The sequence below is a fragment of the Macrobrachium rosenbergii genome, chromosome 39 (assembly GCF_040412425.1).
Source record: "Macrobrachium rosenbergii isolate ZJJX-2024 chromosome 39, ASM4041242v1, whole genome shotgun sequence".
Taxonomy (NCBI): domain Eukaryota; kingdom Metazoa; phylum Arthropoda; class Malacostraca; order Decapoda; family Palaemonidae; genus Macrobrachium; species Macrobrachium rosenbergii.
Genome location: NC_089779.1, coordinates 5,779,502 through 5,807,471, shown reverse-complemented (window position 1 = coordinate 5,807,471; position 27,970 = coordinate 5,779,502). Strand labels below are relative to the sequence as shown.

The window sequence follows — 27,970 nt, the reverse complement described above, 5'->3', positions numbered from 1 at the left end:
TATATAGCACACTCATCGAAATTTCCCATTTCACCGAAATCGAAATGTGGACCAATGTTTTTAAGTAATCCAAAATGGCGGAGGCTGGTGTTGAGACAGCTGCGTCCTCTAATAGGTTTTTTTGTCACAAATGCAATGTCGAGATAACTCCAAACTTGCCGGTAAGCATTTTGGGTTCGGGAGGGTGGCCTCCCCGATGGGACGTCGTCATACCCGGGGTATTTTGTGCAATGGCCGAATTGTGGGCACTTAAAGAACGACTATCGCCGTGACGGGGTAACCTATGGTGGCACGTATCCTACCGTAGGCTTCTTTGGATTTACGGGTCCGGAGCTTGAAATTCGGTGGTGGATTCAAATTCGGGGCGTTGATAATGATATGATGAATTCTTTTAAGTAGGGTTGACCTGGTTATCCTTTTCCGGGGGCTGGGCACGTCCAGGGCTAGCCACCCCGATGCCCCATTGTAGACGGGCGATGATAGGAAGGCGTAATCTAACATTTTATGACAAATATATTTATATTACGGAGAGAGTGAATATATAACTAAATAGCGTATAATTAGCTAATTTTCAACTCGTATTTATCACGTCAGGCTAGTTGCTGTTCAAGTATGTCAGGCTAGTCTTTGGCGTAACCTTCTAGCCTGTCGGGAGAAGCAAAAATGGCTTTGATAAAAGTGGCTGATGTGATGCATACATCTATATGCTATTTATTTTCCTGCCTCTGGGGCCAGTTGGAAATTGGGGCGGTTGGGTCGGGTGAGGGAACAAAGAACGTGAACAAAGCCCCTACAGTAACTTAACCATCCTAACTTAAACTTGAACGTTAATCCTGAAGCGTTGGCCTCGTAGGCTACTTGGGTTGCCCCCATTTTATAGTCACCTTTGGGGTTTAATATGTTAGCCCAATGGAGCATTTGCAATGGAAATTGAATTAGTAGTTTCACGTGAAACGACCTTTATAACTCACTTCGCAACGTTGGGTAGGTTCCGTTAGTTCTGAAGGCTAGCTTTGAGAACAAAGAGATACAAACAGCTGTTTACATGACTACAGAACAACCGTATCAAAACTACACTGCTACGAAGCCCGTGGCAGTGTTGCCGAAACCTGGAAATGTGGTCTCCGATGTGGAAGTTTTCGTGCACAAGATAATCGGGTGCGGAAGTGGGGCCTTCATTTTACCGTCGGCCACACGAAATGTGGAAAAAATTTCCACACTCCTTTTAGGGGTTTACTGTAGTTAGATATATTATTTTCTTATATTAAATGATTCATTGACGTATATTCTCAATCATTTGCATATTTATGTATATGTTTATATAATAATAATGACTGAACAAAGAGCCATCAAAGAATGATCGCTTATGCCGAATCATGAAGCAGCATAAGTCGATTGAACGATGTCTTGATTGACATGTCAAATGCAGATGACAAAAGAGTAACCATTTCAGTCTAATCAAGGTAACATAAATCTATTTAAAATTGTTTCAATAAATGTAAAAAGTGATTGTGATTAACTTGATAAGGGAAGTTTATGGGAAATGATCTTTAGACTATGAAGGAAAACATACTGTATATTATTTTATATACTTTAGATTTTACCAATGGTTGAATGACTTTAAAATTTAGGTGAGCGTGGAAGTCAGTGGTGTGGAGGTGTGGCAACACTGGCCTGTGGTATATGTACAAGGCCTGACAACTGAAAAGTGAACATTATTACACATGCAAATGTTTTAGATCCGACTTTGCTACAGTGCACGTGGGCAGCTGTGCGGTGACCACATGAGTTGCAACAATTAGTACAGGCAGAAAGAACAGGTGGGTAGGACAAAGAGAGGATCCATAAGCCTAATTGAAAATTGCATCACGATCCAACCTAGAACAAGTACTTTTTTATATGATAAATGGCCGAGTCTTGACTCAGGGTGGATACTAATTTTTGATAGTAAAAGTCAAAGAATAATTATAATGACAATTGACCCAATGCCTGTCTTTAGTAGTTGTGAAGGTTCTTGCACCAAATAAGTCCTAACAGTTCAGTGGGAAAACTCAAAAGAATATATGCTGTTGCCACAAATATGCAGTACAGTATATAGATACCAGATGAAATTAGTTAGGAAGCCTTTTCTGTTTCTGTGTTCATAAAATATGGCCTGTGCTCAGGTTGCCCTGTATTCCATATTGTATATGACATAAACAAACTGAAAGGAAAATATAAGGAAATGTCAGTCAATATGGTTTTTGCTTGTTAAGTACCCCTGGGAGGGTAAAAGTCATCCAATTGTCAGCAGGAGAAACTAGCATAATGATTAATGCGAGCCGAGCCGATTGCGTAAATGTGATCAGGGGTTGGGTGAGCAAGCCAAACAGCAAGAGCCGATCACGTAAACGCGATCAGGGGCTGGGCGGGCAAGTCGAACCAGTCTCATAACGTGATCTGGGGCTGGGCAAGCAGGCCAAGCCAATCCGAACATATCATGTAAATTCAATCGGTGACTGGGTGAGCAAACGGCTGAGCCGAGACGAGCCGGGAAAGCTTAGCTGTGAACTGGCACTGTCCTCAAGACATGCTTTAATCACCTTCGAGGCCGAGGGCCCCCCAGAAGAAGGTTTAAAGGGGATTCTTGTCTGCTAACCAGAATGCTTGAACCCAAGGGTCTGAGACACAAGTTTCGGAACTGACTGAGCGCTTAAAACGAAGCAGGCAGGGAGTGTCGAAACACCTGAATATTTTGACAGCTTCCCTTGTCCTGTGCCAAAACCACACTGGAGAGTGAACTCCTTAGTACTGGTTTGGGGAGTGCCTGAGATTCCGCAGAATCCCAGACACTTGACGACTCGCTAGTCGAACGCTCGGATGCGAGACCCCCGAATTTCGAAAGAACATTATCAGGAGTATGCCCCTCTCGGCTTCTGGAGAAACCAAGGAGGGACGGGCACGGAACCAGTCTTAGATGCAGACTTCTAAGAACTGGAATCAAGAGCGTGGCCTCGAAACGACGCGCACTTGAGGCCCCCCGAGACATGAGACCCCAATGGGGAATGCAAATCGGTTCCTGACCCCAAGGGCCGGGAAGAGCCAAATGAGAGAGCACACTGTCTCTCTGAAGTAAGGTAGTTCCTCAGAAGTCCAGCAGGACCTCTGAAGGGAACCACCTTCTTGCCTCTCCAGGCTGGGAACCTGACCGAGCACTGTTTCAGAACTGACCGAACATTCAAAAGTCTTGGTTCTTTCCCTCGCACTGTGCCTGAACTGGGAGGGTGAGCAGTCTCTCAACACCAGTTTGGGATGCACAAGACTCCAAAGATACTTGAGCACTAGGAGTGACTCAACAAAGTCGAACGTCTGGCACAGCACCAGTCTAGGAGCGGAACCCCTAGAATGGCGACGTGAGTGCAACCGATGTCTGCGTGCCTGTGACTTCCGATACGCAAGACCCTGGGGTAGGAAGTACGCATATGTGTAGGTCTTTTCAACCCTCTTTCCAATTGGGAAGAGGGGCAGAGGGAGGAGGGGAAGAGAGAATGCTCGGAACAGTGTTCTCCTCCTGCTTGTGTCTTGAAGAAGGAATGACTGTCAAGTCATTGGACTATATGACAGCAACATAGCCGAGACCTGTAGTCGGTTTTTTTTCATCTGTTCACCCGTCTTTGGTGCTCGCACATGGTAACACTGAGTCCCGGGCTTTAAATAGTTACGCTATGCGTAAGTTGTAGGTAGATAAAAGGATATCTGAGTAGGTGTGGTCTAATAAAGTTGACACCTTGCCGTAGTGAACAGCGAGAGAAGCAATTTTCCCACCACTGCATCTGGCTGTTCCATTCGCCACCCCGAAAAGGCAGCTTACGTTCAACAATAATAACAATATCCTATTTCGAATATTAACGGTGTAATTCGCATTCAGTAAATAATTAAAACACTTTTCAGTTGCAAATGTACACCCAGATATCCTTTTATTTACCTAAAACTTACACATAACGTAGCTTTAAAGCCCGGGACGCAGTGTTACCATGTGCGAGCACCACAAGCAGGTGGACTGATGAAAAAAACCGATTATAGTAGTGGATCTGAAACCTGGGCCGAAAGGCAATTGGAATGTTTACATCCGGGCAGTCGGGACTCCCACCTACCGGACAGTAGTTACTGCCTAACCACCTTGTTCAAGAGTTTTAACGGCTGTTTCCAGCTTCGCTGTAAGTAATTCCTAATGTAAAGGACCTCATTCCAAAGGAAAAAATGCTTGGTGATGGTAGGTGAGTGACAGGTGTTCCCCCACTCAACCCCTTTAACTAGTGGTTAACATCTTGTTACCAGGTTGGAATTACTGATTCCATCATACACTGAGGAATATTCCTACGTAAAAGGTTCTTGTTTGTCTACCTAAGAAAAATACAAATAACATTAAATATATATTTTATTTCTGTAGTTTTAATTGTTTATTTTGTGTTTTAACAGGATTATGTATGTCCTCGTTGTAATAGTGGCTTTATTGAAGAGCTCGATGGACGCGCTGAAAATTCTGATAGTGACACATCAAGTGACATGGACTTAGAGCAGTTTGACACATGGGATATGCTTCAAGATGTCACATCTGGTGGACAAGGTGCCTCATCATCTCCATCAGGGTCAGCTTCAGGGCCGGGAACCAGGAGGAGTCAGCGTTTAAGGCATCTCAACCCAAGGCATGGGCGAAGGAGGTAGGATTGTACATGATCCCATTTTTGTATTCATAGTTATTCCTCATTTTCTGATTTTTTTCTTTATTTTACTGTAATCTTGTGCCCCAATTATATATATAGTATTCACAACGGACATCAGTGGGGGAGGTGAGGGTAGAGGTACTGGGTAAACTAGAGACAATCTTCAGTGTTATTTCACAAGAAAATAAAATTTTATATAGGTAACTTACCAAGTAATTACATAGCCATTGTTTTATCAACCACGGCAGCTGAAAAATTCAAAATTTGCGATAACTATTCAGCTGCCTAATGTAGGTGACTAGACCCCGCCCACTTTCAGGATAAAGAGAGGAGCAATGTGGCAGAGCTCAGTCGTTTTTCTGCCAGCATTCAACCAACATCGTTCGTTCCTGCAGCCTTCCATCATCGTTTTTTGGCGATGTATTCTGATTTTGTCGTAACTTTCATGATTATTGGCTTCGCTAGTGATTGTATTTGCTTAGCTTATGATTTTTGCTTCATTAGCTACTTAGTTAACTTTTACTTAGCTGAATGTCTGATACTAGTTCTTCCAATGCTCTCTTTTATAGTGAGGGATGTAAAACTAGGTTAGGTAAGTCGTCAGTCAAATGTGTCAAATGTAGGGGACAGGATTGTGATATTGAGAATACCTGTATTGAGAAGAAGTAGAAAGTTTTAAAATCTTATCAGCTGCCATGGTAGTTGGCAGTTCGTAAAGCCCAGCAACTCTAGTACACAAAAACCCCGAATTTGGCCTGACCAGGATGAAACTGGCTTTAGAGGTTTCCCACTAAGGTTTCTGATCGTGCCAAATTTCATTGAAATCTCTCAAGCCATTCCGGAGAACCAGATATCGATTTTTGGCGTTCAGGGGATGTGGTAGGAGGTGGGTGGGTGAGGGTCCTAACATACCTGTTGGGCAATAACAGTAAAAGATACAGCCATGAAATTTAGTTCTTCTGAAACCTCGTATTCTGGAGGGGTGCCTTTTGGCTTTTTTTTTTTTTTTTTTTTTTTTTTTTTTTTGAAATAATTTTAAAGGTACAGTGGGCCATTCGAAGTAGACCCCAAATTTCAAATTTCCTGATGCTCAGGTACGGACTGCTCACAACATTAGAGGCGATGCAGTTTTCTTAATGTGTGAATAACAAGTGGTGTTAGGAGAAGCTGGCTGACTTACTGTCAGTCATCTATCCTCCCCCTCCATTTCCCTATTCCATACCTCTCCCCTTTCCCCTCCCCTCCCCTCCTCCCCAAGCACTAGATCAAGTGTTAATTTAGCTGTGTCCTCCCACCTCTCCTTCCCTCTTCACTCTCCCTCCCCTTCCCCTCATCTTCCGTCTTCCCATCCCCTTCCTCCTCACCCTCCCCTTCATCTCTGCTTCCCCTCCCCTTTCTTTCTCCCCTTCCCCTTTCCTTCTCCCCTTCCCCGTCACTCTTAACATACCTGTGGAGCAACAGCGTAAAAGATACAGTCGTGAAACTTAGTTTTTCTGAAAGCTCATATTCCTTCCCTCTTCCCCTTCCCTCCTCTCACCTCCCCTCCCCTTCTCTCCCCTCCCTTCCCTCCCCTCTCCCTTCTCTTTCCCTCCCCTTCCCAAGCACAAGGTCAAGTGTTAATTTAGCTGTGTCCTCACCCTCTCCTCCCCTCTTCACTCCCCTCCTTCCCTCTTTCATCCCACCCTCCTCCCCTATCCCTCCCCTCCACTCTCCTCCCCCCTATCCCTTCCCTTCCCCATCTCCTCCCTCCCCTCCCATTCCATCTTCCATCCCCTCCCTCTTCCATGCCCCTTCCCCTCCCATTCCCTCTTCCATCCCCCTCCCCTTTCCCATCCCTTCCCTTTTCTATTCCCCCACCCCTTTCCTCATTTCCTCCCCTTCCTCTTCTCCCACTCGCCTTCCTTCATTTCTTCCCCTCCTCCTCCCCTCCCACTCACCTTTGTTTCTCCCTCCCCTTCCCCCTCTCCTCCCCTCACCCTCCCCTTCATCTCTACTTCCTCCTCCCCTTCCCCCTCCCCTTCATCTCTACTTCCTCCACCCCTTCCCCTCCCCTTCATCTCTTCTTCCTCCTCCCCTTTCCCCTCCCCTTCATCTCTACTTCCCCCTCCCCTTCATCTCTACTTCCTCCTCCCCTTTCCCTCTCCCCTTCCCCTCAGTCTTCCATCCCCTTCCTCCCATCACCCTCCTAATCCCCTTCCTTTCCCCTCCCCTTTACTCTTCCCTCCTACTCCCCTTCTCCTCACCCTCCTTACTCCCCCTTCTACCCTCACCTGCATACTCCCCCTTCACCTACCCTTCCCTCATCCCTCCCCTGTCCCACTCCCCCTTCCCTCCCCCTCCCCTGTAAATGGGGCTGTTGCTGCCACAGACTTTTGCGGACTATTATTAGTAGGGTTAATTTAGCTGTGGATGTGGGTATGGGCAGGGTACGGATATGGGTATAGGTATGAGAATGGTATGGTAATGATATGGGTATGGGTATGGTAGGGATATAGGTATGGTGTGGATATGGGTAAGGGTATGGTATCGTATTGGTATGGGTATGGTTCTTGGTATGGGTATGGAATGGATATGGGTATGGGTATGTTTATGAGTATGGTAGATATGGGCATTGGTATGGATATGGGCATTGGTTTGGGTATGGTACGGGTATGGGTAATGATGTACTGTAGGTATGGGGTATGGGTATATTGTGGATGTAGGTATGGTATGGGAATGGGTATGGGTACGGGTATGGGTATGGATCTGTTAAAAATATAGTAAGTAAAAAAGTGACCAGATGGGTTGCGAATGGTCTTGTATATAATACTAAATCTCTGGAACTTTTTTGATTCTCCGTTAGTTTGTTTGTTTGCACACCTGAAGGTAAAAGGGCCTGGTGCTGCCCATAGACTTTTGCTGACTATTATTAGTAGGGTTTATTTAGTTGTGGGTATGGGTATGCTACGGATGTGGGTATGGTATGGATATTTGTATGGGCATGGGTATGGCTATGGTACAGGTATTGTTATGGCTATGGTACAGCTATGGGTATGGGTATGGTATAGGTATGGGTGTGGGTATGGTACAGACGTGTATGCATATGGTACAGATATGGGTATGTGTACTTAAGTATACTTTAGTTTTACCAGACCACTGAGCTGATTAACAGCTCTCCTAGGGCTGGCCCGAAGGATTAGACTTATTTTACGTGGCTAAGAACCAATTGGTTACTTAGCAACGGGACCTACAGCTTATTGTGGAATCCGAACCACATTATAGCGAGAAATGAATTTCTATCACTAGAAATAAATTCCTCTAACACTTCATCAGCCGGTCGGTGGAATTGAACTCCGGCCCATCGAGTGACAGTCTGAAGCTCAACCGACTCAGCCAACGAAGGGCTTGGGTATGTGTACTGTATAGGTATGGTACAGATATGGGTATGGGTACCGGTTTGTGTATTGGCCTTTTGTTAAAAATGTAGTAACTGAAAAAAAAGTGACCCAACGGGTCATGGGTGGTCTAGTCTTAATTAAAAATTATCACACACATTGAATTTACATACGCAGTTTTGGTTTTCGCAGTCGTAGACCAGCCCTAGTTTTCACACTCACACATAAATATAAGTATGGAGCAAATGAGCTGAGCTGACCATTATCATAAAGAAGTTACGTAGGTCTAAGAAAACTATCTAAAGCCTAAACAACCCCATTCCTTTGTTACCACACTTTTTGTGATCTAGGGCATTGCCATTGCAAAAAAGGACTGAAATTCCTTTGTTACCGTTACCACACTTTTTGTGATCTAGAGCATTGCCATTGCAAAAAAGGACTGAAATTCCTTTGTTACCACACTTTTCGTGATCTAGGGCATTGCCATTGCAAAAAGGGACTGAAATCACAGGGAAAAAAGTGATGAAATCGTAAAAGTTATAGTAAAGCCCAACCACAAGAGACAGATATGGAGGTCAGAGGAGACAAAGGAAGGTGTAGGGTGTAGGGCTTTACTCCACAACCTGATAAATTGTGATGAAAGCAAAAAGCAGAAGTAGCAGTCTTTCCTCAGTCAGTATAGAATGTAAGTGCCATTATAATATGCATATTGAAAAGGCTTCAGTTTGGATGAACCATCGCTGGTGATGTGAAATTTAAGCAAGAACACCTGATTCCAGTACCACCCAACACTGACCCAGCCCAGGTTTTTGTTGAACATTGCAGTACTGTCATCTCTGCAATAGCAACAGTCAGGATGAGTTCACTGTATTATTCTCGACGATAAAGAAGAAAAAAGAAATTGTCACTCACAAAGAAGAGTAGTGTTTATATGATCGCATACTTCTTGATGGATATGGTATGGTTAGCGTTGTGCGTATTATAACAGCACTCGCTTTCTATACTGATTGAGAAAAGACTCGTATTGCAGTACACTCCCTGAACACTTGAATTAGCCCTGGTCACTGACCATCCCTAATTCAGGTGTTCAGGTAAGTATTACAATATTAGTTTCATTATGGAAACTTCATACTTCTACTTTTTGCTGTCATCATAATTTATCAGGTTGCGGAGTAAAGGCCTACGCCCTACCCCTTCCTTTGTATCCCCTGACCTCCATATCTGTCTCTTTTGGCTGGGCTTTACTGCCCCTTTTGTGATTTCATCACATTTTTACCTGTGAGAGAAAGAGGAAGGTGGCCTCTAGAACCGAAAGTAGGGCCAATCTTGAATCTGCTAGGCTAATGGACGAAAGTACTGTCCCTTCATCACCAGTTCATGCTGTTCTCCAATTCGTAGTCCTCCGGCTTCTTTACCACACTCCTATTCCAGACTCCCATGCTTCCAATCCCGACCCCTTTGCCAGTCTTGAATCAAGGTTCGATCAGAATCTTCATTTAATTGTAAGTGTAATGTCCGAGTTAGGTACATTAGTGAAAGTGCTCTCTGAAAAAGTGTCAGATCATGTGAAAAGTGATAGTGTTGTGTTGTCTTCCAAACTCCTCTCTGCCTCCGAGCTCCTGTCACCTCCAGAGCTCCCAACTCCTGTCTGCAAGTGTCAGACTTCACCCGATGTGGTGGCTCCAACTCCAGTATTTCTGGCGTCAGCCCATAGGCGCCCTCCTCCCCCTCGGCTGCCTCAAGCTCCCTCACCGACTTTAAATAAATCTTCACACTTCTTAACTCTTTAGTGTGATTAAATAAATGTATTGTGTATATAAGCTAGTAATTCGTCAGAAAAAAATAAAGGGTATTCAAAAATAATCATACCATCTTTCCCAATTAGAGGCAATAGACTGTTATAAGCCAAAAAGTATAGGAGTAAAATGGCTTCCAGTAATAGAATTACCACTTGAATGGTTTATGCATAGAGTACAAATTTATACACACTTGAAGAAAACTATTTACACCCCAGAACATCTTAAACAGTTGGCAGTAGAACATATAAGATGTAAAGTTTTATTTACTGATGGGTCTAAATCTTTACCAGGCACGGGATTTGCAGCCATATCACCCAACAAAGTATACCATTTTACCTTGCTTAACAATGCTTCTGTTTTCACAATAGAAACCTGTGCACTGGGGTCGGCCATTGAAATTATTAAAATATATGCCATCTCAGAATTTCATAAGTTTTTAGCTACTCTGGAAGTGCTGTAGGAGCCCCTCAAAATTATAATCCCAAAAATACCCATGCATAACATTAAAGTGTCACTTCAAAAATTATATGAAGATTGGTAAAATGTGTAAATATTTTGGATCCTTTCTTCTGTATACATTAATGGAAATGAAGAGGCCAAACAGGTAGCCAAAGCTGCAACTACCAGGACAAGATCACTTTTAGATATTCTTATTAGTGATTGTTAACAAGTCTGAATCCCATTTTAATCATTAAGTTAGAGAATACTGTGCTGTATATGGAATTAATGGAAATGAAGCCAGTCGAGTAGCCAAAGCTGCAACTACTATGACAAGAATGCTTGTAATATTCTTGTAATATATAAGTTTGAAATCCATTTTAATCATTAAATGGCAGAATATATGGAATAAATAACCTGAGAGTAGAAAACTAATCAAGCTGAGTTTTGTTGTATGGAATTCATCATTCAGTCGGAATGACAGATACAAGTAATTTTTACTTGTCTGAGAATAGGTCACTCTCACTTGACCCATGGATATTTGATGAATGGCTTATATGATCCTATCCCTGCATGTACAGAATGTAAAGTAACATATGACCGTTTGAACAATATTGTGTTAGTGTCCAAAATATAAATGAAAACAAACATTAGGTTTTGTAAACAAGCCAGTTTACGAAATTTTGTCAATCTATTATTTTCAGTAAATCCAGTTATAAAATTTGTGAAAAGCTGCAGCTTAAAAACCTAAATTTAAACTTATTGTTGATAAAGACAAATCCTTGAGGCCAACCCTGTGATAATAGGTTAGCTCAGTGGTCTTGTTAAACTACCTGATGTTTATAAGCTATTGAAGAAACCATTTGAAGAAAATGTCTTTTGAGTTTTTCAGAACGTCTTGGGTCACGTTGCAATCGCTTTAAACTGTACCGTTTTAGTCATAAGGGAATAAGAACTGAATATTTATAATACAGCATCTGGATACTTGATGTATGTTCAAGTAGTAATTAATCCTGTATTTTTTCTTTTGCAGAGTGAGTGGAGGAGAGAGACATGCTCTTGCACCTTTAATACACGACCTCATCATGCAAATGACAACAGGTGTTATTGAGGCTAGTGTAGGAGGTCCAGAATTTGCAGGGGCACCCATAGGCATTGATCTCCCAGGTTTTCCAGTCTTAGTGGCATCTAATCTAGCTTCAAATCCTGGTGATTACGCATGGGGCAGGGGCGGGCTGGATGCGATCATAACCCAGTTGATGAATCAGCTAGATGGGACTGGGCCTCCTCCATTGTCCCGAGATCAGATATCTCAAATACCAACAGTTAAAATCACCAAAGAACAGGCTGGTAAGTCTTTGCAAAGTATCTTTTCCCTGAATACGTGGAAGGTAAGTTTCAAGGAACGTAGGCCATCCCTATGAGAGTTAAGTTAGAGATATGGTTAAAATTTTAATGGTAATCTAATGTTTGTAGAGCTCCCTATTTTTGGAATTTGACTTGTCTGGCAAATATAGACCTAAACTTAAGCCTTAGAAGTATAGGAATTGACTTTTATGAAATTTGTATTAAATGTTTTTTAAACTGCATTTGATAAAATAGAAGAAAAGAGGGAATTACAGCAGTGTAGAGGGAAATTTATGTCAAGTGTGTACAGGTGACTAGCAATTTTTAATAGGTAATGCATTTAAACATTATATATATAAAGTAAGCAGTACATTGCACGCCAGCTTCACTCCCTGACCGTGCTCCTTCATCAGTGGGCAATAGATCATTCGGTGGATCTCTCTGCCAGGTATATCCCAGGCAGGAAGAATGTAGAGACAGACAATCAAAGTCAGGTCACAGGGACAGAGTGGTCTCTGCACCAGGACATAGCAAACAGGCTTTCTCATCTGCAGGGAAGGCCCTCAATAGCCCTGTTTGCAACAAGATTCAACAAGAAACTAGAGGTCTTCTGTTCCGTTGTTCCGGATCCCTTTGCAGTGGCAGAGGACACCCTGCAACAACCCTGGGACAATCTGGAGGTTTACACCTTCCCTCTGTTTTGCCTAATCCATCAGGTTCTGAACAGGGTAATAGCCTCTCAGAACCTCAGAATGACCTTAGTTGCTCCCATGTGGTCTCAGGCAGAATGGTTTCCTGATCTCCTAACCCTTCCATCAGAAGCTCTGAGAGAGATTCCTCCGTGGCACAACCTTCTGTGTCAACCCCACTTCCAGAGATACTACCGCTTGGTAGGGTCCCTATCTCTTCACGGCTGGGGACGATCCAGTATCTCCTCCGAGCGAGAGGGTTTTCTCGCAGTGCAGCTTCGGAGATGTCTGGCTATCTCAGAAGATCTTCCTCAGCCGTGTACCAAGGCAAGTGGGCTGTTTACTGTGGTTGGTGTCATCAGCGGTGTCTCTCTCCAGTTGGAACTGCTGTTTAGCAAGTAGCAGACTTCCTTGTTTTTCTCCACAGAGAGAAATGACTTTCTGTGTCTTCCATCAAGGGCTACAGAGCTACCTTGAGTACAGCTCTATGTACGAGGAATGTTGATCTTTCTTCCTCGTGGGAAATGTCAGTGCTTCTCAAGAGCTTTGAGCAGCCTTGTCCTCCAAAGGAACTCAGACTGCTCAGTTGGGACCTGACTTTGGTACTGGGCAGCCTCACAATTTGTCCTGGAATTCGTGGCTAAGACTGAAAACCCTCTTCTCATGATAACAGATTTGAATCCTTTTCCGTTCCATCTCTAAATGACTGTTGATAACAGTCGAGACGAACGGTTCCTTCCCAGTCAGAGCACTATGCTGCTATCTGAAAAGGACTTGCCATCTCAGACTGGGGTGCTGAAGACTTTTTCTTAGCACTGGCCGGAACAAGAAAGAAGTGTCCAAGAATACGATCTCCTTTTGGCTTCGTGAAAATATCAGACAAGCTTATGGTTCGACTTCATGCTCCAGTCCTGACACAGTGCATGCAAGAGCACATGATATTAGAGGGCTAGGCCCTTCCTTGATATTCAAAAAAACTTGTGTATTCAAAGGATTTTGAAGGCTGGCACTTGGCTTCGTCAGGCTACCTTTACTTCCTTCTACCTGCGGGACATTGCCCACAGGTCCTTGGACACTTTTTCCTTTGGTCCAGTGGTGGCTGCTCAACAGGTTGTGTAACTCATCCAGTGCCCCTAGCAGGACAGTTTGTATCTTACGTAAGATGATGGTATGAAAGTGAGAATGAATGAGATGACTGGTCTCTTTCCTTTTCCTTTCTCTTCTTCTGTACCCAGCGGGCAATGAGAAATCACTCCATCATGTGCTGGGTCAGGTCTGATATAGGTGAGATTGCAGCCTTTTTGTTTGAGTTTTGCTTATTCCTACATGAACCTTAAAACTTTTGCAGAAGCAAGTCCCTCATCTCTCTAGCAAGGGAAGAGAGGATTGATAGCAAAGTGTTGGTGGCTACGAAGGTTTGTTATCTATAGATATACAGTAGTTCTTTAACTTCCTTCTACATTGTTGCTTCACAAACAAAGACGCAGAAGTCTGGCTGTTAAATAATAACTTATTTAGCATGTCAGAGGCTTTGGTTCCCTACCATAGGCTCCTGTAAGCCAGGAAGAGTTACCAGGTGTGCTGAACCTCCAGCTGATTCCAGACTTTCTTTCCTCCCTCCAAAAGTGAGTCTATCCATAAATTAAGACCCAGGTTTGTTCCACATATGAACAAAGACAAATTTTTTAATCAGTTTGTATTTTTCGTAGCTAACAAACCTGCGGTCTTAACTTATAGGGCCTACCTCTAGCCACCTCTCAGTCAAGTTACGTGGACTGGAAGAAACTGAAGCATCATCTTTTTGACTCAAATGCGAAGAAGTTGCCACCTAGGCCTATCAGCCCACCTCATTGCCACCAATTCCTTGTGTTTTTTCTTTTTACCAGTTTTCCAGCTGGCGTTAGACGATTTATCCATGAATTAAGACCGCAGGTGTGTTAACTATGAAAAATACAAATAGATTAAAAAGTTTGTCATTTTGTACTGTATAACCTACATGTATATGAAAATACATGTATATTTTGAATTTTTTTTAGAAGCCATTCCAACCTACTCGACAGGTCTCTCAGCCATTAAAGAAAAAGATGAATGTATAGGACTTATTTTAATTTAATTCCAACTTTCACAGAACATTATAAAAATGTAGACAAACACTTGATAAGTAAATAATTGTAGCCGAACTTAAAAAAAAAACTTTTCAGTGACCAATTGTCATTGTTGAGCATTTATCAAATTCTAAATAAAGGCAAAATTATTAGAAAAATATACTTGAAGGTAAAACCCACATGAAATCTTTATTAAAAGAAAATTGCATAAGAAGACTTAGCACAGAAACACGAAATACACCACTCCAACACAGAAAAGGAAGCACAAAAATGCCAGATACACCACTCAAACACAGAAAAAGAACCAGTGCAAACGAAAAGGCAGGAAATGAAAAAAACCGACTCAAACAGGAAAAGAACCAGTGCAAATGAAAAAGCAGGAAGTGAAAAAACTGACTGAAACACAGAAAAAGAACCAATGCAAACAAAAAGGTAGGAAGTGAAAAAACCAGCTTTGATGAGACTTGAGCAGCGCACAACCGCTCGAGAAAGTGGTTAAGAGAAGACTGGCTGTGTCACAAGATTCTTGGGGGCAAGTGAGATGAGACTTCACCCACTTTTTGGACCTATTGGATGATGCTGTGTGTTATTCCACCATACCTTGATCGTGTTAGGCAGAATTTTTCCATAACCGGTATTTCAGCTGCGCAGAAGAATTTTTCCAATGTAAAGGCCTCGGAATAATACAAATTGATTAAAAGTTTGTGATCTTAATGTATAATAGCAAAACTGCAGTACCATTAGCTTATAGAAAAACTGCATTAGAAAGTTATGCTTATTGGCAAAATTGCATTAGAAAAACTTGCTCAAGTCACTTTATTTCTATATTAAAAAAGATATGTGCATTAATTACAGGCAGTCCCCGGTTGTCGTCAGGGTTCTGTTCCTGACAGTGAGACGATAACCGAAAATCGCTGCTAATAAAAAATCGGTGATCAGCACCAATAACCGGTTATCGGGGCTATAACCGGGAATCAGTGTAAAAAATCCAGTTATTGTCGTCGCTAGACAAGCGCTGCAAAACCGGATTGCCCATAACCGAGGCCGCCAATAACCCGGGACCGCCTGTAGCAGAACTGAATGTTTCTGTTGAGCAAATTAGGAATTCACTGATCCCAAGGGTTTGATTACGTTTAGGAGAGAGAGAGGCTCAGATTTTTTTTATTCTGTTTGAGAAAATTGTCAACCCCTGAGTGAGATATTTCTGTACAACGAAAGTGTTACTTTATTTACTTGTAAGTGACGGAGAGAGAGAGAGAGAAAGTAAAAGTTTTGCAATCTTCGATGTTATCACACATGATTTGAGTGAGAATTTTTATCCAATTTTTTTTTTACTGTGATGTGGGTAAACTAAATATTTTTTCATTGTTATAGATAGGAGAAGTGTGAAGACTTTACTACTACCATCATAATTTACAGATTTGATTGAAGATTTACTTAAAGCACATGAGAGAAATACCACTGTATGCTACTTGGATAGAAGACGTTTAAACCAATGCTTATATGCACAACATATTTGCTGACAGATGGATAAGCAATCCCATGAGCTCTCTGTTTTTTAAATGATTACTTATAAATACAGTACAGGCAGTCCCCGGTTAATGGCGGGGTTCCGTTTCTGAGGGTGTGATGATAACCAAAAATCGCCGCTAACCGAAAATTGGTAATTTTGGTGCTTTTTCAGCGATTTTCGCGGGATATCTGCGCCGAAAAGCGCCGATTTTCGGTTATCGGCACCTCTGTTAGGTATGTATCGGCGCCAATACCCAATTATCAGCGCCGATAAGCGGAAATTGGCGATTTTTTGGCCCTGAAAATTGCCGATTTTCGTCGCTAGACAAGCCCCATAAAACCGGATCACTGTTAACCGACCCTGCCATTAACCGGGGACTGCCTGTACCTGTAAATTACTGAATTTCTTAATACTAAATTTCAATGAGAAGTGCTTAGATAAAAGATTTTTATTTGTTGTAATGACTAAGATAGACTCACAGCTAAAAGCAGAGCAGCTTAGAAATATTACTAAAAGAATTTCTTGATACTGGTTTTCCCTTATGCAGACTGGAACCCCCGGTTATGCCAGGACTGCCTGTATTGCTTTCCTTTGCTTCATGGAAGGAGGATAGATAGCTTGAAAATGCAAGACATATGAATATGGGTAACACTATGTTGGGAGGAAGAGGACTAGGTTGGCTCAGTTTTTAGGATACCTCTGACATGAAAATTTTGGTTCAGGTGTCCAAAATAATGTCATTCTTCAATTTTAACAACATTTCTACATCTGATAATGCTCCAGCCAATTTCAGAATTGCACAAACTATTACGACATCTAAGTACTGATTATGTAAGTACAGTTTTTTTTTTTTTTTTCAAATTCCAGAGCAAGGACTACAGTGCTCAGTATGTATGGAAGACTTCAAGGAAGATGAGGGTGTGCGTCAATTGCATTGTGAGCATTGTTATCACAGTGATTGTATCATTCCATGGTTAGAGCTTGTAAGTATTGCATTTTCTATTTGGCCACAATTGAATCAGTAATCTTGGAGATATTTGCTTGCATTTGTTATTTATGAGTAGGTCCAAGGTGTAAGTGATTTTGTCGATTTAAGTTTGATACAGTCATTCATAATACTGCATGGTATCTTTCACAGTTAAATGTTAGAGGTTGATGTCTTAAAAAATGCTTAGTTTTCTGCCATAGATAAGGTTTTGTTGTACCTAGACTTCATTAGTGAATTCTTGCAGTTTATTTAATGGACATGAAAATTTCTTTATGTGTAATCAAAGATACACTAAAATTTGCACTTGAATTTTGTAACAGTGTAAAAAAGTATGCTGTAGTATGAATGAAAGTTAATACAAAGAATGCACTTGTATGCAGCAGTCATATAGGATGCAAAAGATAAAGTAATATATATCATACAGACTGGTACAGACAGTATACAGTTATCAGAGAGCAGATGGATGCCAAAATTGTAGGGAAAGTGCTTAAGACAGTCTTCTCATGATATGGAACTTAATTAAAAATAGACAGTGCTGTGTAAAACATTGTAATTAAAAATGACCATGCTGTGTAAAACCTTGTAATTAAAAATAGCCAGTGCTGTGTAAAACCTTGTAATCTGCCTTGCTTTATCATATACTGGCACACCCAAATCAAGGACTTTAAAATAACATAAACTCTTTGCTATCTTGTGCCAGTTCAGAGAATTACCTTACCCTACTGCAGGTTACTTGTTAGCAGTCACTGATGAATAGCAAAATCAGGGGACAGTGGTCATTATCAGTAGAATTTACTGTAGTATAGTAACAAGCAAGTAAGTATAGTACGTGTACATAGCTCCCTGGGGCTACAATGGTTTAATTTATGATATTGTGACTTTACATGGTGATAGGGATCTACACATTCAGCAGATATCGTATTCCGAATTTGAATTTGGGTCCTTTTTGGGTTATTTCCCAGGCAGGCAGTACATTGTGCGATACCCTCTCGTGAATGCTATGATTGGCATCCAGGCAACAGTAGTGCTCCTTATATCACAGGCTACCACCTGTTTGCTCTTTAGATTACAGTCCGACCTCTTAAAACCGGCACCCTTGGGACCAGGCAACTGCTGGGCCACAGAAAATCCTGGATGACAGAAATCACCCCTAAAAAATCCCCTTTGCAAACAAAGTCTTGCCAGCTCATTCTACATACTGTATATAGTGCTCTGTTATCAACAGTAGAACAAAGCTTATGAATGATCACTGTCATTTGTTAGGTTTAGATCTTTATGAAAATTTCGGCCTTTTCCATCACCTGCCTGAAAATGCTTACGCCATTGCTACATCGGAGCTTGCACCACATTATAAGTGCGCTTTTGAATTTTTTTCTCCTGGCACCTTTTAATGCTTTCCAGTACTTTAAACTTTTCTGGCTTTTGTTTTCAGCAAAAACCTGAAAATCTTTAAAATTGGCCCTGGTTATGTTGTTACACGGACAGATATCCATTTGGAAAAGTCAATTACTGTAATTACTTGTATTAAGAATAATGGTAATCTTGTACTGTTGTTTTATATACAGTATACTGTATGCAATTACCCATTTGCAAAAGTCAATTAATTACTTGTATTAAGAATAATGATAATCTTAATAAACCTGTTGTTTTATATAAAGCACACTGTATGCAGTTGCACTTCATGCATTAATTGTCATATTATCATTTCACTGACACCATCACAGCAATTAGTTACTAGATGTAACGCATTTCGGAGATTCGTTTTTTTCGTAAATGATCAGAGCTGGGTTTAAAAGTTCAAATTTAGTTATAAATAAATGCAGTAAATTAAAGAAAGTAAAGCTCTGATTTCGCCAACATCAGATGCTGCTTTGGCCTCTTCCAAAATGTTTTGTGGCATGCACATAATTCATTTCTTCGGCCACAGTTACAACTGTAAATTTCGTGGCATACTTCATAACACTTTCCTCTTAATTGCATGAAAGATGTATAATGATTTATTTTATTTTTATTCATGGAAGTCACCATTGAAAGTTATTAACAGCAAATTTTTTACAAGTCGAAAACTGTAACACCTTAATGTTTGTTAATTTCGGTAACTGACATCAACAAATGGCTGTTTCTCGATTTGATTTTTTGTCTGTAATTGCTGTTGTTTATGCCAGTGTCTGACACGCAGTAGTAAGTGGTTGTTGATTATTAGAAATAGCAATGAAGTGATGGTGGCTGACTCAAAAAAAGTCCTGGATCATGGGATTTGCTGGACCACGGGTTGCCGGATTTAAGTGGTCGGACTGTACTAGTACCATATAGTGTCCTGTGTTACTGCTTTTTTTTTTTTTTTTTTGATTCCCACTGTATCTATAGTGTGTTTTTAAGGGTCCAGAAGAGGAGGAAGCCAATTACTATTGTGGAGAAATTCATGTTAATCACCAAGCATGAAGGAGGAATGCTCATAATGAACATCTTATGGGAGTTTAAACTTTCCACTTTAGCGATCAATGATCTTGGTTATGTTAATGGATGAGGATATTGACTATATTAATGGATGAGAAAGGATTAGTGATGTGAAATCTTCAGCCTCAGTAAAATTCACTGTTGCCAAGAGGTTATGTTAATGGATGAGAATATTGACTATATTAATGGATGAGAAAGGATTAGTGATGTGAAATCTTCAGCCTCAGTAAAATTCACTGTTGCCAAGAGGAAAGGAACTTGGCTGATTGGTGAGGAGAAATGATTAGGCATTTAATTCTTCAAACATGCTCTAGGCCAGTGTGCTTTTATAAGGGTACCTTACTGGTGGGTACCCATACAGCCAGCCATATTGTTTTCCACTTATAAAACTGTGCATTATTCAATAAAAATTACATGAGAAATTCAGTACTTAGATAATAGGCTCTGTGTTAATGAGGATGATGAGGTGGATTTTGAGGCCTTGCTATGAGAAGCTGGGAAATCAAGGAATTAGAATTGCTGGTATGGTAAAGATTACTGATTTGATAAGAGAGTCGAGATTGAGAAGAGAAGGCGCATACATACAAACGTATAGTACACAAATACCGGATTGGATGCATATTGCAGGGCTAGGCTGCCTAGTTTTACCAAATCAAGTAATCGGTTTTTTCCAAGTTATGAATGTATTCAATTGTATCCTTTTAAACTTCTACATTAAATGTATCATTAAAGTTATAAAGCATCAAAACATCAGAGGAATATTTTTAGACTAAGCAGGCTACAGAGGTTTAAGATGTGGTGGAGGTAAATGAGTGACCAAAGATCCTTTTATCTTTTAGTTATAACTTTTTATGTATGACTGTACATAATACTTTAAACAGTTTAAAGTTGATGTATTTGATTGTTATAAGTGGCATTTCTTACAGTAACAGGTTCTTTAATGTATGGTACAGCAATTCAAAATATTGTACAGGATATAGACTAGATTGATAATGTATTTTATTAAATGCCACATAAATTTATTTATTACACTGGTATTATGTTGGAGTATTTTGTTCTGATATATTCAATATTCATAAAAAAATTAGATTTGATGTTGAAATCATTCAGCAAAAAACAACTGCTCATATAAAATTTCTGTGGGTTAGGGTGAAGTCCAGACCAGAAGCTACCAGGTGAGAGAGATTTTACGGGATTATTACTATTGTACAGTAGATTTATTTGACAAAACCACTGACGTTTCTGGACCTCATATGAGGTTTGCCATGATTTGTTAGTAATTAAATAGGTGAAAGTTGGTGTAAGGTAAAGAGGTGAAATTGGGTAAGTAAAGGAAATCGGCAAAAACTGTCAGGACCATGGTAAACCCCCAGTCATATTTTACTGAAAATAAATAGGGTGATATTATTTATGAATGGTGTTTGTCTTTCGACATAATTGCCTTGTATATTTTACTTTGAAAGCAATTCTTTTGAATGCATTTTGTCACTACAATTAAGTTATAGAAAAACATGATGTAAAGATATTAATCCACATTATATTTGCAGCATGGGACTTGTCCTGTATGTCGGAAGTTGTTGTTAGAAGATGGACAGGTGTTAGTTGGTGGGAATTCTGCAAGTAGTGGTAATTCCAGCACTGGCCCAGGTGAAAGGTGAGCAGGCAAGTAACCCCTTAACACCCTACTAGGCTAATTGGAGTCAGTTCTTAACCATATTGCTTTTGATGTCTGAATTTGGGCTTCATTAGTTGTAAGGTAGGTAATTGTTACAAAAATTTAGTTGACAAGCCATTAGAATATTACAACATTGGCCGGCTGTGTTTGAATGTATGTACTTTCCAACGTTTGAAGTTGTTCCTTCTTGTTTCATTAATTTTTTCTTGAAGCTTTCATTTTCTGTTTTCAGTGGAAGTTGGCATTTAGCTCATGTTAAACAAGAATGCTTTTGTTGTAGTTTAGAATGTGTTTCTCTCTCTCTCTCTCTCTCTCTCTCTCTCTCTCTCTCTCTCTCTCTCTCTCTCTCTCTCTCTCTCTCTCTCTCTCTCTCTCTCTCTCTCTCTCTCTTGTAGCATTTTGTCAAGTTTATATAGTTGAAAGTGGTGAATCTCCAGTTTTTGCAGTGCATCCTGATAATTAGGCTTTATCAAGTGAAAATACATGTGATTCATGACCTAAAAATTTTTTTCATCTAATAGGTGCTCATAACCAAGATTCTCCTGCCATTCCTGTACTGTACTGTAGAGCTAATCCATGTAAATACGGATTAGAATTCCTCTGTACTTGAACTTCATTCTGTGTGACTAAGAAATCCAGACTTGTTCCCATCTCTACACTAAAGAAATTATGCATAATCTAAACATCATAAAACAACAGAACATGTAAGATAAAGGTTCACACTACACTGTTTATACTTATGGCCCTGTCTTCACCAGGTGTAAGGTTTGATGTGTAGCATCCAATAAATCAGTGCTACTGTATGTACCAAAAAGTGCTCCTGTTTTCACAGCACAAGTTTCTTTAATAAGGTCATCAGTTAAGTTTGTTAAGAATATGCTACCACAGAAATTTGTGATTTCTGGTAACACAAGAAGTGCTAAAGTAGCCTTTCAAAACTATTGTTCTGATAATCCTTTTGTACATCATACTAAGCTGTTCCTGCAGGGATAGAACCTTTGCCTTTTGTACATGGAGTGTCATTCAGGGCAAGCTGGAACAGCTGTTAAATCTTGGTAACTAGGTAGTTCATTGGTGGAGATGGGGGTGGTGGGTGGGTTAACCCTAATCTCACCTCCCTCTCTCCGCTTAATTCTTTCTTTGGCCATTATCAAGAGAGGAGGCTCTTGTTAGCCACATGTGCACTCGTTAGATTTTGGATAATTAGCTCGCTACCATGGTTCCTTGCCACCTTACTCATTTGCCCTATGCCTTGGCTGTATTTTGTTGTCTTGTGGCTGTGTTTTTATCAAGTATCGAGTAAAACATGAACAGTACCAGTGTGGGGATCATTGGTGTCTTGATGCTCACTTCATTTTCTTATATCAGTAGCCCCACGTGTTTTGCTCTTATCTGTAGGGGGAGCGAAAGTATGCATTCCCTTTCATGTGACGAATATACTTCTTGGGCTTCACTTTTGTCAGAGAAGTATGACAGAGGAGGAACAAGGCAAGGATGATTTTGCTGGGTTCCTCAATGGTAACAGTACTCTGGGGACACCACCAAATCTTTCCATTTGGACCACGAACAGGGGGAATCCCTTCTGCCTTCTCTTTCAAGAGGCTCATCTGGTGTTGGACAGGAAGGGAAGTGAGAGAATGAGTGGAAGTGTAGTGTGGCCTCCTCTTCTCCAGGAGAGGGGGTAATTGAGACCTCTGGGATCCTTCGGGTCTTGAGTGACTGTCGCCTCTGGTGCCCCTTCAGGCCGAGTTGGAGCAGTTTCCTCAGGAGGTTATTTCACTCATTCATGAGCACAGTCATCTCTGCAGGTAACCTCAGCAGCACTGCTAGCCTTACAAGCATTTCAAGTGTGTGTGATGGTCACTCTGATGTGTTGATTACAGACAACACCACTGTAGGGCCATATGTCAGCAGGTGGGATGGGGCAGTTTCCCTTCACTCCTTGTCAGTGAACAAAACAGACATATGAGTAGGCAGTTCACCATGCTGTCAAACTGTCAGCTGGGCTGGCGGAATGTTGTGGCCAACCTGCTAGAATCAGAAAGTATGGACATAGTGGTCTTTGCACTGTCATGTGGTAGAAACAATGTTCAAATATTGGGGAACCCCAGTTAACAACCTGTTTGCCATGCAGCTAAGCAGGAAGCTCTTCATGTTCTGCTCTCCCATGCTAAATCCCTGGGCAAGCTCTGAAAGGCATGTTCCAACACCCTAGGACAGTGTGTATGTTTGTCTTTCATTCAGTCTCACCCGCCAATTTATCAAACTGAATGTTGATTACACCGAGGCTCAGAATGACCAAGGTAGCTTCTTGTTGGCCATATACCCAGTGTTTTCTTGATCTGCTGGCTCTCTTGGTTCCTTGAGTGGCATTTGTCGGCCATACATTCAGAGTTATCACTGGTTGGGGTGGAACTATAACTAGAGCCCATCAGTTTTATTGGCCTGTTCTTAGTTGCCTTCTGATTTTTGTCACTCCTAGCAGAGGCATGCTTGGTTCTTTCAGGCTTTTTTGTACAAGCAAGATTCAGATGCTTCACACAAGGGCTAAGTGCCCTATTCTTATCCAGACTGTGTAGGAGCTTATAGGGGTCAGTACTTCCCTTGCTCACCATTGTGACTAGGAATGTGATATTTCTGGGTGGAGATTCAGCTTTCTAGTCAGTTGAGTTATGACCTCCCACGTAAGGAGTGAATGTCTTATATAAAAGGCAATGGTTTATATTTCTAAGGGAATAAATAATGTCAAAAAGTAATTTTTATTTTTTGAAGGTATACAAACCAGAGCCTTTTATCATAACACCTTCGCAACAACCATGCTGCTTAGTCCCTGATGCCAAACGAAAAATGCTAAGTGACAGCAGTCAAATGGTGGTTTCCCTGTTCACTCACCTACCACCAGCTAATTTGTTAACAATTTTCAACAACCCATTCTAGCTTGTGCTGGAGGATACTTGTACTTGAAAGGCTTTTGTTTGTGTACAGGCAGTCCCCGGTTAACAGCGGGCTCGGTTAATGACGATCCGGTTTTATGGGGCTTGTGTAGCGACGAAAATCAGCAATTTTCGGCGCTGAAAATCGCCGATTTCCACTTATCAGCGCCGATAATTTGGTATTGGCACCAATACATACCTAACAGAGACGGCGATAACTGAAAATCGACACTTTCCGGCGCCGATAAGCCCGAAAATCGCCGAAAAAGCGCCGGAAATCACCGATTTTCAGTTAGTGGCAATTTTTCGGTTATCATCACACCCCCAGAACGGAACCCCCGCCGATAACCGAGGACTGCCTGTACTTGGTAAAAATACAAATTGCTTTTAGAAATAAATTGCCTTTAATATGCAACAGTCCTTAAAGCAATAAGGACCCACTTACATTGTGGGTAAAGTATTTGCTTATATTGTGCTAACCCTTTCAAGTTTCTTCTGTCATTAAAGTAATTTATAATGTTTTGAATATCTGACAGTCTAAATTTATTGAGAACAAACTTTCAGGACAGGCATATGAGCTGCTGCTATTAAGTTAATAAGTTATGTTGCGTTGAATTTCTGATAGTTTACATTTATTGAGAACAAACTCACAGGTCAGGCATATGAGAGTTAAGAATGTTAATTACATGGTCTGGTTAAAATATTTAGTATAGCAGTAAAGCTCAGTAAGTTGACAATTCTTTTCTTATATAATCTTAGATCTCCAAGACGGCAAGGTGGACAAAGCACAGCTTCTGTATTTATCAGCAGCAGCAGCACCAGCAGCAGCAGCACCAGCAGCGGCAGTGGCACATATCCAACCTCCAGTACCACCAACAGAAGCAGTTCATCTTCTAGGTCTTCATCATCAAGAGCAATGTTTGAAGATGAACTTGATTGATACATAGACTATTTCATGTTCAGTTCAGTGTCACTGTAGCACTACCAATTACTTGCTCAACTTTACAGTGATGTGCAAACATTCGGAAACGACAACATTCAAAAGTGACTTGTTTACATTCGAAGTTGACTTGTCAGAACTTGTAAATGACTTGTCAACTTTTCGAAAATAACACGTCATCCTTTTAAAGACTTGTCAGCATTCAAGAATGCCTTTCAGCATTAGGAAATGACTTGTATTTACTGAGGAACCCAATGTTTATAAGTGGATGGTATTGTAGTGATCAAAAGAGATTTTTGAGCTTCGAAGAGACAGTTAATTCTTCAGAGACTTTTTTTTTTTTCTTCTTTCCTTATAAGGTTAAGTTTACAATCATATCTTATGTTCAGTAACTGCCACATTTTTACACTCCTATTTATTACCATGAGAAGCCATAACCAATGTTTTATATCTTTCATGCGCTTATTTGCATCACATCTAGTGGACCTCATCTTTTACATTTTGGTTCATTTTATAGTTAAACTGTGACAAGTCATCCCTATCAATATTGTTGGTTGTGAGTTCTGGTATCAGTTTTAAGAAAGTTGGTATGTGTGATTATGCCAGTTGACAAACAGGTAGGCCTTGGATAAAAATTAATTGCAGTAGCATTTTTCAGAAAATGGGATTAGCTGATAATGATGAACATCACTTCAGAACAATAGTTATGGAATAGGGATATTTTTTCCACTTAAATTTTGTTCTTATTCTTAAGAGTATAAAATGTGACGATTGAGATGTACATCTAGGGAAATGGACGATACCAAAGCTATACCCTGTTAAGGAAGATGTTTATTTTGTTAACGAAATAGTGTGTCAGTTGAAATTTTCCTCATAGCTATTGCCATGGTTCTTTCATTTCTTCATTGGTTTCCTTCATCTGTGGAGGAATTGTTAATGCTAGCCATTTGAGATGATTATGTGCTTGAATTTTTACTGGAAGTGAATATGTATTTCAAAGCCCCCACATATTTTTCTTTGCGTATTTGAAATGGTTTTGTGTAGTTATCTTTATTATTCAAGATCATGTGCCATTACTAGAACATGGAGTATTTGCTCTTGGTAAGTATATTATTTTTTCTTTGATGTCTTGACGTCATGTGTTTATTAATGGACAGTACGTCACTTACCTTCCTTTTTTAGGGATCTACCTTGAAGACCAGTCACAGATCAAGTGTAGTTTGGAATTGCTTACATTTTGCATGTCATGAACATAATTGCAGTTATACTTAAATACGTGACTTATGCCATGGCAGCATGCAGCTATTGGGTAGCCATGTAAAATGTAACTGTGCATAAGGAAATGTTTTGCTTTTTGATTCTGCTATTAGGTGTGCATAGGAGGAAAAAGTATTAAGCCTTGGTAAAAAATCATAGGGTGCTTACATGGAACGAGGAACATTCTGTTGATATCATTTAGCTATGTTTTTAGTTGTGTGGATGTTTTTCCATGTATTGATCCGGGAATAGGACTGCAACTGTAGTTGAGACATGTTCTGAGGCTTTACATTATTAGTGTCCAAACTTCATCCAGCAGGGAATGTCAAGTCTTGAAAGCAAGTCAGTGGTGGGAATGGTGTCAGACTCATTTTTAATATACTAAATATGTTTTTAATTATAATTAATTTTACAGTATCTGTTCAAAATCAGACCCAATATCAGCCCTGTTAGAATTTAGGTTATACCTGGTGGTGATCATAATAATAATGATGATGATGATAATATTGTAGCATCTAAAGGGCATAATACCTTTTAATTCTGTTCACAGAACTGTGCTGCACTTTTTGTGTTTTTACTCATATGTACTAGTGTGGTAGTGCTTTTTTTTAAGTTCTTAATGTTTCATTTATTTTTTTATTTCTGTGTTTCTGTAGGTGGAGAAAAGTAAGGAGTATGCTGCATTTATGTTTCAAGGTTTAGACAAGGAAGTTAACCACAAAGGTTATTTTGACCCTTTGATGTCATTTTGTCCACCCCATTTTTATATATCCATAACTCATGATAGTTTATAAAAAGGTGTACCCTAAGAGGTGTATTACCAGTTTGTGTGTTGTGAACCTCCACCAAGTTATCGCAGATTCACCTTAAGAGATTATCTACCCAGAGGTTATTTGTTTTCACAATTCCATCAACATGTATGTTCAGCTTTGCAGTCTCACTCAGATCATCTCAGGCAATGAAAAGAAGGCACACTCACTTTTATGGTTCATTTTTTTGGTCTTGTTTACTCCAGATGGAGGGCTGTGTTTAGTTACTCTGGACATTTAGGGGACAAGGGACAATTCTGGTTTTGTTTTCTTTATTTCTTGGAAAGGGGGCAACTTTATTTTTCTTTATTTTGTAGCGCTCTCTCTCTCTCTCTCTCTCTCTCTCTCTCTCTCTCTCTCTCTCTCTCTCTCTCTCTCTCTCAATGTGCCTCTATGTGGAAAAATATTTAGAAACCTTTGATCTTCAACTATGTATTTTCTTTAAGCACTGTATCCCAGAAAAAGAAATTGTATTCATATAGATATGATTGTAGGTATTCGTAAATGTGAAAAGTTTTATTTACAAGTTGTTAGATGTGATGAAATTTCTAGTATACTGGCCTTCACGTTTTTGAAATCACAGAACAAGGTTTACGAAAATCGTGAACAGTACAAGAGCCGAATATTTCGAATTTTTGGCCAGCAAACCCTTTGTATTCCATACTCAGAAGACAAGAAAGCATGTTGTTAGTACTCTGTGAAATGATACACTTGAAAGAGAAAATAATAAATACGTATTGCCATTTTCTTAAACAGTGTGTAAATAGGATGATTTTTTAAAAGGAAGATTGTCTTTAGTTCACCCTCTCTAATACATGTACAAAACTCAAATATTGTATTCAGTTCTCCTGCTGGTTCCAAATGTGTTTTGACATTTGCCCACAGCCATGTGGTTTGCCAGAGGATTGTACCATACTTCTCTTCAAATAAAGTTGAAAATCAT

General features: G+C 40.3%; 1 protein-coding gene across 3 annotated transcripts; it reads left to right on the top strand.

Moving 5' to 3' along the window:
- The first annotated feature begins 9 nt into the window (after positions 1-9).
- LOC136825667 (E3 ubiquitin-protein ligase RNF126-B-like) lies at positions 10-27,970 on the top strand. Of its 3 annotated transcripts, none has more exons than XR_010849395.1 (6): positions 10-161; positions 4,459-4,700; positions 11,348-11,664; positions 16,836-16,951; positions 20,961-21,169; positions 24,781-27,970. XR_010849395.1 is itself a non-coding variant. In XM_067082352.1 (6 exons), the coding sequence occupies exons 1-6, from the start codon at positions 75-77 to the stop codon at positions 24,959-24,961; spliced, it is 1,050 nt and encodes a 349-aa protein (XP_066938453.1). In that variant the 5' UTR covers positions 10-74; the 3' UTR covers positions 24,962-27,970. The 3 variants fall into 3 exon arrangements, 2 of the variants coding, with proteins under 2 accessions (XP_066938453.1, XP_066938454.1); XM_067082352.1 differs by having other exon boundaries at positions 20,961-21,067; XM_067082353.1 differs by having other exon boundaries at positions 20,961-21,075.

Excerpts from the sequence above, each read along its gene's own strand:
- LOC136825667 (XM_067082352.1), top strand. The coding sequence starts at position 75 with ATGGCGGAGGCTGGTGTTGAGACAGCTGCGTCCTCTAATAGGTTTTTT. Across the intron at positions 162-4,458 it reads AGATAACTCCAAACTTGCCG|GATTATGTATGTCCTCGTTG; the intron begins GTAAGCATTTTG and ends GTGTTTTAACAG. Across the intron at positions 11,665-16,835 it reads AATCACCAAAGAACAGGCTG|AGCAAGGACTACAGTGCTCA; the intron begins GTAAGTCTTTGC and ends TTCAAATTCCAG.